A 13,660-nucleotide genomic window follows, 5' to 3' on the forward strand; every position below is an offset into this window, starting at 1 on the left:
AGCTTCGGAGAGTAAATGGGCTGTTAAGAAGCCCCCTTCACTCGCTTCAGTAAACCTCTGTCTGTCTGTGTGTGTGTGTGTGAGTGAGAGAGAGAGAGAGAGAGAGAGAGAGAGAGAGAGAGAGAGAGACAGACAGAGAGAGAGAGAGAGAGACAGAGAGAGAGACAGAGAGAGAGAGAGAGATAGAAGGAGGGAGGATGGGATTGAATATCCGTTGACGCGCACGAACCAGCCTTTCCTTGTTAGTTTGTTTATGCCCTCTGATATGGGACTGGCTGTTACTGTCACTGCTTCTCTGTCATGTTCGTTACCGGCAGAGTTTCCAACCATGGAGCGTTATCTGGATCGCGGACTGCTCCCAAAACAAGGACCATGAGACCCGGTAAACTTCCCATACGGAGACTAGATGTACTACTGGCAATTCTGCTGCTCCTGCAACTGGCTGAAACGACAACAAATGGTAGGTTACCACAGATCCAACTAATTAAACTGATACATACATTCATTCTGCAGGTATTGCCGATGTTACCTGGTTGCTAATAGTGCTGGGTAAATTCATTATTTTCCCGCCAGCTGAGAAAATTATTGTACTCTCACAGTTTAACAGTTGTATGCCATGTTCGTTCACTTTGTCCTTCATTATGTAATTGTAGCCTGTTTGTCACAGCGCACTGGCTGTGAGTCCAGCAATTTTCTATGAAAAATGCAATCAAGTTTATCATGGCCAACATGCCTTTTTTTACAGACTTCAAATCTGTCTCACGGTATAAAAGTTATTTAGCTACAGAAACTATATTAACCTAACACTCATTCCTAAACACAATGTTAAATATATACACATTAATTCTTGATGACTATAACTTACGAATGTCTCATGAGAGTAGTTCATTCAACTGCAGTACCCAATCAGAGCCCAAAATAGTTTTTTTACTCCAATATTTGTAAACAATTTCTCTCTCTCTCTCTCTCTCTCTCTCTCTCTCTCTCTCTCTCTCTCTCTCTCTCTCTCTCTCTCTCTCTCTCTCTCTCTCTCTCTCTCTCTCTCTCATTGTATTTTAATATTTATATTTTTTTATAATATATTTTTTTACCAATCACTTGTTCTTAAATATATATATTTAGGGTGTGGCTTTTTTCATAACTTTACATTTTCTACATATTATAGTAACCTTATTGTATCCCAACATTTGGATTTGCAGGAACTCATAGACTTGTATACGCCTCATTAAAGCTTTAACAGGGTTAAACCTCAACATCTGATAACAATACAATTACATTTACTCTCACGGGTGGCCAAACATAACTACATGGAAGGCACGCCCCTTCTAAGCCACGCCTCCAGTCTTCTGATCTGACCCACTGGGTCATATATCAATAGCCCAGCACCAATAACCCAGAACCCAGCATTAATGAACCAGAAGTTTTTAAAGAAAACAGCCCAACTAAGTGACCAAATGGCTACGACCCAGCAGCCTCACTGACAGACTTTGACTCACTGACAGACTTGTGTCAAAGTTCCAGTGTGTTAAATTACACTAATATGTGAAAACTTTTTTGTTGAAGAAGAAATGTTTCATTTTGTTTCATTAGGTTGATAGAAATGTGAAAGTCGACTACAAAAACCCACAATGCAATGCGTTCTCTCTCTGGGCTGGCTGACTAGCTAGCTAGCACATGTAGCTACGCACAATAATACCAAAGTCAATATCAGCTAGCTAGCTGTGAAATTAGCTATCAATTTAGGAGTCTATCTGCCTAGAACGAGTGCAAAGTACTTTGCTAGGGGAACAACGGCTCTTTCCTACAACAGACACACAGGGTACACTGCAAGAAGGTACTTGAAGGAGAAATTGAGTTGAATAATTTAGTACACTCTTTGGATTGAGTACATCTAAGCAAAATATAAAAGTTGTCATGGCGATATAAAGTATGGATTTGTTCTAGACCAGAACCATGTATTGGTTGACTTGGTGATCTGGAGTGCAGATAATTGTTTTTAAAGTGTTGTGAAATGTGATATTGTGCCAAGAACCATGCAGTTTTCTACACAATTTCCTGATCTCACAGACAGACACTCGTGGGGGAATGTATTATTTCACCCCGCTGATACGGTAGAATGTAGACTCATGAAATTAACAAGGCGTTTCATGATTTTTACTTCTAGGGGGTGGATTATCCCTTTTAGTGGTATAAAATTGTGTCTTGCACCTCCATCAGGGTGTAAACTGAACTGTCTGAGACAATAATGGTTCCACATGTTAGAGGTTTTTTCTGAGAGACAGAGCAGAGAGAGAGGGGGGAAGAGAGAGAGGGGGGAGAGAGAGGGAGGAAGAGAGGATGAGATAGATAGAGCGAGATCAAAACAGAAAGATGGAAGGAGAGAGGGAGAGATAAAATGAGAGTGAGAGACAGAAGAAAGGAGGCAAAGTTGGTTTAGAGGAGGAAGAGGGAGGAGGAAGAGGAGGAAGAGGAAGGTTGATGATCATAACAGTAGAAAACTCTCAGCTTTAATGTTATTTATTAAACCAGTAGTCCCTGACAGTGGTCCCTGTCAAAGCCTTCATGGCTGCTGTTGTCGTGAAGGAAAATACAATAGCTCTACAGTTATGTTCCCCAGTGAGCAAAAAAAAATGTCACTCAAATAGAAGGGGCACTTAACGAGGAGTCGCTGACAACAACCAAAACTAAACAGGTGGGGTAGTAGGAGGGGTTCTGAAAGACACTGATGTGGGTGTCCACTGCAAGTTGCATAACAACTACAGGAACCTAAAAGACACCCACCATGAGCGCCCACTAGATTTGCCCACTAAGAAAAACACACAGAAAACTTAAAGAGACAGGAAGCTAAACAAAATGGTGGAGCAATAACAAAAAAACAGGGAAGGTCAGATAAAGGATTGTTTGTCTAGAACTCAGAATAGGGAACGTAAACTAAAGGTGTTAATGACCTTCCACGACAACTGGAGCTCTGGGCCAGTCACTCTTAAATAACACCATCATACATACTGGAGCTCTGGGCCAGTCACTCTTATCACCATACTATATACTGGAGCTCTGGGCCAGTCACTCTTAAATATCACCCTCACACATACTGGAGCTCTGGGCAAGTCACTCTTAAATATGACCATCATACATACTGGAGCTCTGGGCCAGTCACTCTTAAATATCACCCTCACACATACTGGAGCTCTGGGCCCGTCACTCTTAAATATGACCATCATACATACTGGAGCTCTGGGCAAGTCACTCTTAAATATCACCCTCATACATACTGGAGCTCTGGGCAAGTCACTCTTAAATATGACCATCATACATACTGGAGCTCTGGGCCAGTCACTCTTAAATATCACCCTCACACATACTGGAGCTCTGGGCCAGTCACTCTTAAATATGACCATCATACATACTGGAGCTCTGGGCCAGTCACTCTTAAATATGACCATCATACATACTGGAGCTCTGGGCCAGTCACTCTTAAATATCGCCCTTATACATACTGGAGCTCTGGGCCAGTCACTCTTAAACAACACCATCAATCATACTGACTAACAAGGTGAAACCAAGCGGTACGAGGGCAAACGCGCTAACGTCCAACCTCAAAAATATAAATGGAAAAAACAAAATCTGTAACACCTTCTCCCCTTTAAGAAAACAAATACATCTTATATTTTTATTGGACAAGTTTAGTAACAAACAAACAGAAAATAACTTCTAGTCTCCCGACATGACCATCATGTCATGCGTCGCTATTTAATTAAAGCCGTCGTCTTCTTCTCCAATATAAACATGGCCAAAAGTAGAAAATGGTAAAAATGAAGAAAAACCCTTGAATGAGTAGCAGTGTCCAACCTTTTGACTGTCTCTATATACTATATACTCTTTTTATTCACTTTTTTACTCTTTTTATTCACTTTTTTTCTTTATAATCTTTTGTATTATTATTATTATTATTATTATTATTATTATTATTATTATTATATTATTATTATATATTTATTATATATTTTTCAAATCAAATTTTGGCCTCCCGTAAAACTGCTGCCATTTCTTCAGGCGCCCATTTTTCTTTACAGCCTTTTACAACTGACGTTTTTTGAAAAAACAGGTGGGAAAAATCACGTACGTTTCTATATCTCACATTCCCTTGGAACGAGCCCAACCAAAACAAAACTAATCTCCAAAACGGCAAAAGGTGCAGTCAAAATCGATTGTGAGCCAGGGCTACACTCGGTGTAAACAAAATGTATTGGACTGCACACCCTGGGAAGATCATCTGCAACCAAGTTGTCCTTACCTTACCTCATCCTTCTGGAATTCTTCTTCTATTAATAATGTAAAATGAACATCTGTCCAGAAAGACTCATGTGAAGGCTAAATAAGAGAGGAAGAACTTCTTGCTGCAAGGAAAATTCCAGGGATGGATGGCAAACCGGTGGAAGCAAACCAAACTAGTTTTTTATACAGTTAGAGGACAGTTGTTAGCATGTTTTAACCACTCATTATTACTGAAACAGGATCCAAGTGGTAAACATAAAGATCCAGTCTGTTTATAAAAAAACCACAGTGGTTAAGGGCGCTGTACTGCAGTGCCAGTTGTGTCATCAGAGACTCTGGGTTCGCGCCCAGGCTCTGTCGTAACCGGCCGCGACCGGGAGGTCCGTGGGGCAACGCACAATTGGCCTAGCGTCGTCCGGGTTAGGGAGGGGTTGGCCGGTAGGGATATCCCTGTCTCATCGCGCACCAGCGACTCCTGTGGCGGGCCGGGCGCAGTGCGCTAACCAAGGTTGCCAGGTGAACAACCAAGGTTGCCAGGTGAACAGTGTTTCCCCCGACACATTGGTGCGGCTGGCTTCCAGGTTGGATGCGTGCTGTGGTTCGGTTGTGTTCCGGAGGACGCATGACTTTCAACCTTCGTCTCTCCCGAGCCCGTGCGGGAGTTGTAGCGATAAGACAAGATAGTAGCTACTAAAACAATTGGATACCATGAAATTGGGGCGAAAAAGTAAATTTTGTAATGTTATTTATTAAACCTGTAGTCCCTGACAGTGGTCCCTGTCAAAGCCTTCATGGCTGCTGTTGTTGTGAAGGAAAATACAATAGCTCTACAGTTATGTTCCCCAGTGAGCAAAAAAAATGTCACTCAAATAGAAGGGGCACTTAACGAGGAGTCGCTGACAACAACCAAAACTGCAAGTTATGTAGTTGTTATGCAAGTTGCATAACAACTACAGGAACCTAAAAGACACCCACCATGAGCGCCCACTAGATTTGCCCACTAAGAAAAACTCACAGAAAACTTAAAGAGACAGGAAGCTAAACAAAATGGTGGAGCAATAACAAAAAACAGGGAAGGTCAGATAAAGGATTGTTTGTCTAGAACTCAGAATAGGGAACGTAAACTAAATAAAACTAAAACTAAACTAAAGTAAAATAAAAAATAAAAAACGTAGAGATAATACAGTTACGTGAAACAATAGAACATTATGAAACATCTGGGAAACCATCTGGGAAGCCGTCTGGGAAGCCGTCTGGGAGACCGTCTGGGAAAACGTCTGGGAGACCGTCTGGGAAAACGTCTGGGAGACCGTCTGGGAGACCGTCTGGGAAAACGTCTGGGAAACCGTCTGGGAAACCGTCTGGGAAACCGTCTGGGAAGCCATCTGGGAAACCATCTGGGAAAATATCTGGGAAACCATCTGGGAAGCCATCTGGGAAGCCATCTGGGAAGCCATCTGGGAAACCATCTGGGAAACCATCTGGGAAGCCATCTGGGAAACCATCTGGGAAACCATCTGGGAAGCAACTCTGGGATGCAACTCTGGGATGCTGGCCTTCTAGGCAGAGTTCCTCTATCCAGTCTCAACGTCAACAGTGAAGAGGAGACTCCGGGATGCTGGCCTTCAGAGTTCCTCTATCCAGTCTCAACGTCAACAGTGAAGAGGAGACTCCGGGATGCTGGCCTTCAGAGTTCCTCTATCCAGTCTCAACGTCAACAGTGAAGAGGAGACTCCGGGATGCTGGCCTTCAGAGTTCCTCTATCCAGTCTCAACGTCAACAGTGAAGAGGAGACTCCGGGATGCTGGCCTTCAGAGTTCCTCTATCCAGTCTCAACGTCAACAGTGAAGAGGAGACTCCGGGATGCTGGCCTTCAGAGTTCCTCTATCCAGTCTCAACGTCAACAGTGAAGAGGAGACTCCGGGATGCTGGCCTTCAGAGTTCCTCTATCCAGTCTCAACGTCAACAGTGAAGAGGAGACTCCGGGATGCTGGCCTTCAGAGTTCCTCTATCCAGTCTCAACGTCAACAGTGAAGAGGAGACTCCGGGATGCTGGCCTTCAGAGTTCCTCTATCCAGTCTCAACGTCAACAGTGAAGAGGAGACTCCGGGATGCTGGCCTTCAGAGTTCCTCTATCCAGTCTCAACGTCAACAGTGAAGAGGAGACTCCGGGATGCTGGCCTTCAGAGTTCCTCTATCCAGTCTCAACGTCAACAGTGAAGAGGAGACTCCGGGATGCTGGCCTTCAGAGTTCCTCTATCCAGTCTCAACGTCAACAGTGAAGAGGAGACTCCGGGATGCTGGCCTTCAGAGTTCCTCTATCCAGTCTCAACGTCAACAGTGAAGAGGAGACTCCGGGATGCTGGCCTTCAGAGTTCCTCTATCCAGTCTCAACGTCAACAGTGAAGAGGAGACTCCGGGATGCTGGCCTTCAGAGTTCCTCTATCCAGTCTCAACGTCAACAGTGAAGAGGAGACTCTGGGATGCTGGCCTTCAGAGTTCCTCTGTCCAGTCTCAACGTCAACAGTGAAGAGGAGACTCCGGGATGCTGGCCTTCTAGGCAGAGTTCCTCTGTCCAGTGTCTGTGTTCTTTTAAGCATCTTAAACTTTTCTTTTTATTGGCCAGTCTAAGATATGTTTTTTTCTGCATGGAATAGCCTTCATTTCTCAGAACAAGAATAGACTGACAAGTTTCAAAATAAAGTTATTTGTAATTGAACCCACAAATGCTGATGCTCCAAACACTCAACTAGTCTAAAGAAGGCCAGTTTCATTGCTTCTTTAATCAGAACAACAGTTTTCAGCTGTTCTAACATAATTGCATTAGGATTTTCTAATGATCAATTAGCCTTTTAAAATGATTAACTTTGAATAGCTAACCTGGAACACAGGATGCTGATAATGGGCCTCTGTACGCCTGTACAAACTGTCAAGAAGAGTTAAACAAGGTTGTCCACTATTGGAATATCTATTTATTATTGTCATTGAAATGTTAGTTATTAAAATCCGATTCAACAGTAATATCAAGGGGCTAGAAATCCGTGGCTTAAAAACAAAGGTGTCAATGTACGCTGATGATTAATGTTTTCTTTTAAATCCACAATTAGAATCCCCTTCACAGCCTCAGAGGATCTATATACTTTTTCTAACCTCTCTGGATGACAACTAAATTATGATCAGTGGTCTATATTATGTATTGGATCAAAATACAAATTTTACATTACTGTGTAGTTTACCAATAAAATGGTCTGATGGTCATGTGAACATAAATCAAATCAAATCAAAATGATTTATATAGCCATTCTTACATCAGCTGAAATCGCAAAGTGCTGTACAGAAACCCAGCCTAAAACCCCAAACAGCAAACAATGCAGGTGTAGAAGCATGGTGCCTATAGGAAAAACTCCCTAGAAAGGCCAAAATCTAGGAAGAAACCTAGAGAGGAACCAGGCTGTGAGGTGTGGCCTGTCCTCTTCTGGCTGTGCCGGGTGGAGATTATAACAGAACATGGCCAAGATGTTCAAATGTTCATAAATGACCAGCAGGGTCAAATAATAATAACCACATTGGTTGTGCAACAAGTCAGCACCTCAGGAGTATATGTCAGTTGGCTTTTCATAGCCGATCATTAGGAGTATCTCTACCGCTCCTGTTGTCTCTAGAGAGTTGAAAACAGCAGGTCTGGGACAGGTAGCACGTCCAGTGAACAGGTCAGGGTTCCATAGCCACAGGCAGAACAGTTGAAACTGGAGCAGCAGCATGGCCAGGTGGACTGGGGACAGCAAGGAGTCGTCATACCAGGTAGTCCTGTGGCATGGTCCTAGGGCTCAGGACCTCCAAGAGAGAGAAAGAAAGAGAGAATTAGAGGGAGCATACTTAAACTCACACAGGACACCAGATAAGACAGGAGAAAAACTACAGATATAACAAACTGACACTCCCCCCCCCACAAACTACTGCAGCATAAATACTGGAGGCTGAGACAGGAGGGGTCAGGAGACATTGTGGCCCCATCCATTGATACCCTCGGACAGGGCCAAACAGGCAGGATATAACCCCACCCACTTTGCCAAAGCATAGCCCCCACAGCACTAGAGGGATATCTTCAACCACCAACTTACCATCCTGAGACAAGGCAGAGTACAGCACACAAAGATCTCCGCCACGGCACAACCAAAGGGAGGGAGCCAACCCAGACAGGAAGATCACGTCAGTGACTCAACCCACTCAAGTGACGCACCCCTCCTAGGGACGGCATGAAAGAGCACCAGTAAGCCAGTGACTCAGCCCCTGTAATGGGGTTAGAGGCAAAGAATCCCAGTGGAGAGAGGGGAACCGGCCAGGCAGAGACAGCAAGGGCAGTTCGTTGCTCCAGAGCCTTTCCATTCACCTTCACACTCCTGGGCCAGACTACACTCAATCATATGACCCACTGAAGAGATGAGTCTTCAGTAAAGACTGAAAGGCTGAGACCGAGTCTGCGTCTCTTACATGGGTAGGCAGACATTCCATAAAAATTGAGCTCTATAGGAGAAAGCCCTGCCTCCAGCGGTTTGCTTAGAAATTCTAGGGACAATTAGGAGGCCTGCATCTTGTAACCGTAGCGTACGTGTAGGTATGTACGGCAGGACCAAATCGGAAAGATGGGTAGGAGCAAGCCCATGTAACGCTTTGTAGGTTAGCAGTAAAAGCTTGAAGTCAGCCCTTGCCTTAGCAGGAAGCCAGTGTAGGGAGGCTAGCACTGGAGTAATATGATCAAATTTTTTGGTTCTAGTCAGGATTCTAGCAGCCGTGTTTAGCACAAACTGAAGTTTATTTAGTGCTTTATCCAGGGAGCCTGAAAGTAGAGCATTGCAGTAGTCTAACCTAGAAGTAACAAAATCATGGATTAATTTTTCTGCATCATTTTTGGACAGAAAGTTTCTGATTTTTGCAATGTTACGTAGATTGAAAAAAGCTGTCCTTGAAACAGTCTTGACATGTTCGTCAAAAGAGAGATTAGGGTCCAAAGTAACGCAGAGGTCCTTCCCAGTTTTATTTGAGACGACTGTACAACCATCAAGATTAATTGTCAGATTCAACAGAAGATCGCTTTGTTTCTTGGGACCTAAAACAAGCATCTCTGTTTTGTCCACGTTTAAAAGTAGAAGGTTTGCAGCCATCCACTTCCTTATGTCTGAAACACAGGCTTATAGCGAGGGCATTTTTGGGGCTTCACCATGTTTCATTGACATGTACAGCTCTGTGTCATCCGCATAGCAGTGAAAGTTAACATTATGTTTTCGAATGACATCCCCAAGAGGTAAAATATATAGTGAAAACAATAGTGGTCCTAAAACGGAACCTTGGGGAACACCAAAATTTACAGTTGATTTGTCAGAGGACAAACCATTCACAGAGACAAACTGATATCTTTCTGATAAATAAGATCTAAACCAGGCCAGAACTTGTCCGTGTAGACCAATTTGGGTTTCCAATCTCTCCAAAAGAATGTGGTGATCGATGGTATCAAAAGCAGCACTAAGGTCTAGGAGCACGAGGACAGATACAGAGCCTCGGTCCGATGCCATTAAAATGTTATTTACCACCTTCACAAGTGCAGTCTCAGTGCTATGATGGTGTCTAAAACCAGACTGAAGCATTTCATATACATTGTTTGTCTTCAGGAAGGCAGTGAGTTGCTGCGCAACAGATTTTCAATTTTTCTTGAGAGGAATGGAAGATTCGATATAGGCTGATAGTTTTTTTATATTTTCTGGGTCAAGGTTTGGCTCTTTCAAGAGAGGCTTTATTACTGCCACTTTTAGTGAGTTTGGTACACATCCGGTGGATAGAGAGCCGTTTATTATGGTCAACATAGGAGGGCCAAGCACAGGAAGCAGTTATTTCAGTAGTTTAGTTGGAATAGGGTCCAGTATGCAGCTTGAAGGTTTAGAGGCCATGATTATTTCCATCATTGTGTCAAGAGATATAGTACTAAAACACTTGAGTGTCTCTCTTGATCCTAGGTGCTGGCAGAGTTGTGCAGACAACTGAGCTTTGGAGGAATACGCAGATTTAAAGAGGAGTCCGTAATTTGCTTTCTAATGATCATGATCTTTTCCTCAAAGAAGTTAATTACTGCTGAAGTGAAAGCCATCGTCACTTGGGTAATAATGCTTTTTAGTTAGCTTTGCGACAGAATCAAAAAATAAATTTCGGATTGTTCTTATTTTCCTCAATTAAGTTGGAAAAATAGGATGATCGAGCAGCAGTAAGGGCTCTTCTGTACTGCACGGTACGGTCTTTCCAAGCTATTCGGACGACTTCCAGTTTGGTGTGGCGCCATTTCCGTTCCAATTTTCTGGAAGCTTGCTTCAGAGCTCGGGTATTTTCTGTATACCAGGGAGCTAGTTTCTTATGACAAATGTTTTTAGTTTTTAGGGGTGCAACTGCATCTAGGGTATTGAGCAAGGTTAAAGGTTAAATTCAGTTCCTCAGTTAGGTGGTTAGAACTTCTCAATCCCGTTAACGGGAGAGATATGACAACAACCAGTGAAAGCGCAGGGCGCCAACAGAAATCTCATAATTAAAATTCCTCAAACATACATGTATCTTATATCGTTTTAAAGGTAATCTTGTTGTTAATCCCACCACAGTGTCCGATTTCAAATAGGATTTACAAGGAAAGCACCACAAACGATTATGTTAGGTCACCAACAACTCACTAAAATACACAGCCAATTTTACCAGCCAAAGAGAGAGAGAAAAAAAGCACTAAAACTTTACGGAAAAATAATACTCATCATAAATGTAGATGATAATACAAGTTATACACATGGAACTTTAGATACACTTCTCCTTAATGCAACCGCCGTGTCAGATTTAAAAAAAACTTTACGGAAAAAGAAACCCATGCAATAATCTGAGACAGAGCTCAGAAGTAAAAATCACCACAGCCGCAACGATGGCGTCAACATAAACAAGAAATTACACGATAAATATTCCCTTACCTTTGATGATCTACATCAGAAAGCACTCCAGGAATCATAGGTCCACAATAAATGTTTGTTTTGTTTGATACTATCCGTTATTTATGTCCAAATACCTCCGTTTGTTAGCGCGTTTGGTATACATATCCAAACACTCATTCTGGTCAGTGTTACATCGGACAAAAACTTCAAAAAGGTATATTACAGGTCGAAGAAACATTTCAAACTAAGTACAGAATCAATCATTAGGATGTTTTTAACATATAGCTTCAATAAAGTTCCAACCGGAGTATTTGTTCTTGTCATCATAAGCAATGGAACGCAAGTGGGTACCATGAGGAATAATCGTGATCAGAAAATGGCTGCTTGATAGACACCTGATGCATTCTGCTATCGTTCACTCCCACATCACCATAGAAGTCTCATTAAAATGTATATTATTGGTTGACATCTAGTGGAACCCCTAGGCAGTTCAACATCATTCATATCTCAAGGGGATTTCATTGGGAACTGTGGTGAATACATACAAAGCTCAGATTTCTCACTTCCTGTTTTGATTTCAACTCAGGATTTTGCCTGCCATATGAGTTCTGTTATACTCACAGACATCATTCAAACAGTTATAGATCTAGTTATAAAAACCTTAGATATAGAAACCTTAGTGTTTTCTATCCAATACTAATAATAATATGCATATATTAGCAACTGAGACTGAGGAGCAGGCCGTTTAGTTTAGGCACCTTATTCATCCAAGCTACTCAATATGGTCCCCAACCATAAGAAGCTTTAACTGATTGTTGTTCTCTGACATCCTTGGGTTGGCAGAGGGAGTCTGGAAGGGCATCAAGGAATCTTTGCGTTGTCTGAGAATTTATAGCACGACTTTTGATGCTCCTTGGTTGGGGTCTGAGCAGATGATTTGTTGCGATTGCAAACATAATAAAATGGTGGTCCGATAGTCCAGGATTATGAGGAAAAACATTAAGATCCACAACATCTTTCCATGGGACAAAACTAGGTCCAGACTTTGACTGTGACAGTGAGTAGGTCCAGAGATATGTTGGACAAAACCCACTGAGTCGATGATGGCTTCGAAAGCCTTTTGGAGCAGGTCTGTGGACGTTTCCATTTTTTATGTGAATATTAAAATCACCAAAAATTTGAATATTATCTGCTATGACTACAAGGTCCGATAGGAATTCAGGGAACTCATTGAGGAATGCTGTATATGGCCCAGGAGGCCTGTAAACAGTAGCTATAAAAAGTGATTGATTGCATAGATTTCATGACTTGATGCTCATGACTTGATGCTCAAAAGACGAAAACATCACACTCTTTGTACTGAAGGAAAGAAATCATTTTAATAGAAAGTTAGCAAAAATAGATAAGATCAATGGAAAGGAAAATACCTGTCTATTTGTGGAAAAATCACCCTGATTAACTCTTTAGTCATATCCCAGTTTAACCTGATTAACTCTTTAGTCATATCCCAGTTTACGCTGATTAACTATTTAGTCATATCCCAGTTTAACCTGATTAACTCTTTAGTCATATCCCAGTTTACGCTGATTAACTATTTAGTCATATCCCAGTTTAACCTGATTAACTATTTAGTCATATCCCAGTTTACGCTGATTAACTCTTTAGTCATATCCGAGTTGACCTATTTCGTTATGGTCTTGCCTACACCTAGCAAACTGTTTTTTTTTAATTATGTGAGAAAAAAAAGATTAAATATTATTTGGAATGGCAAGCCAGACAAAATTAAAAGGGCCTATTTATATAATGAATATAAATTCAGAGGGCAGAAATAATTAAATATGGAAGTATTGAACCTCTCACTAAAGGCGTCAGTCATACAGAAGTTGTACTTAAATCCAAACTGGTTCTCCAGCAGATTAGTAAGAACGTTTCACCTCAGTTCAAGAAATGCCTTTTTTCCCTTTATTCAGATTACAATCTCTCACTTTCAGTTATTTTGTGAGGCTGTTGGTGAATGGAGAAAGGTGGAGTGAGGCGCAGGACACAGAGATGAGTATAGTCCGACAGTTTACTCAAAAATGAAGAATAATATTCCAACACGGAAAACACAAAATATCCAAAGAACCCACATGACAAACAATAACGCACAAAACAGAGAGGTAAGCCAGAGGGTTAAATAAGGAACATAATTAATGGAATAGAAATCAGGTATAATGAAGACAAAACCAAACGAAACATGGATCAGTGGCAACTAGAAAGCCGAACGTCGCCCGAACAAGGAGAGGGACCGACTTCGGCGGAAGTCGTGACATATTTGAAAAGGAAATCAACTCGAAAATATCCCTATTTCGAAAACAACCCATAGAAAGTTGGTTGCAATTTCAGTTTAATCCACCAGAAAAGACAGAACGTGGGGCATCTTCTCATTTTTT

The 13,660-nt window shown here is 41.9% G+C and overlaps 1 protein-coding gene across 1 annotated transcript in view; it reads left to right on the forward strand.

The window, feature by feature from the left end:
* Positions 1-364: 364 nt before the first annotated feature.
* The window catches only part of LOC139403169 (relaxin receptor 2-like), a 171,763-nt gene continuing 158,467 nt past the window's right edge, over positions 365-13,660 (forward strand). The window contains exon 1 of the mRNA XM_071146873.1: positions 365-460. Coding sequence (XP_071002974.1) covers positions 373-460 — 88 coding nt within the window. The 5' untranslated portion in view covers positions 365-372. The remainder of the gene's footprint in view (positions 461-13,660) is intronic.

The sequence above is a fragment of the Oncorhynchus clarkii genome, unplaced genomic scaffold (assembly GCF_045791955.1).
Source record: "Oncorhynchus clarkii lewisi isolate Uvic-CL-2024 unplaced genomic scaffold, UVic_Ocla_1.0 unplaced_contig_9054_pilon_pilon, whole genome shotgun sequence".
NCBI lineage: Eukaryota > Metazoa > Chordata > Actinopteri > Salmoniformes > Salmonidae > Oncorhynchus > Oncorhynchus clarkii.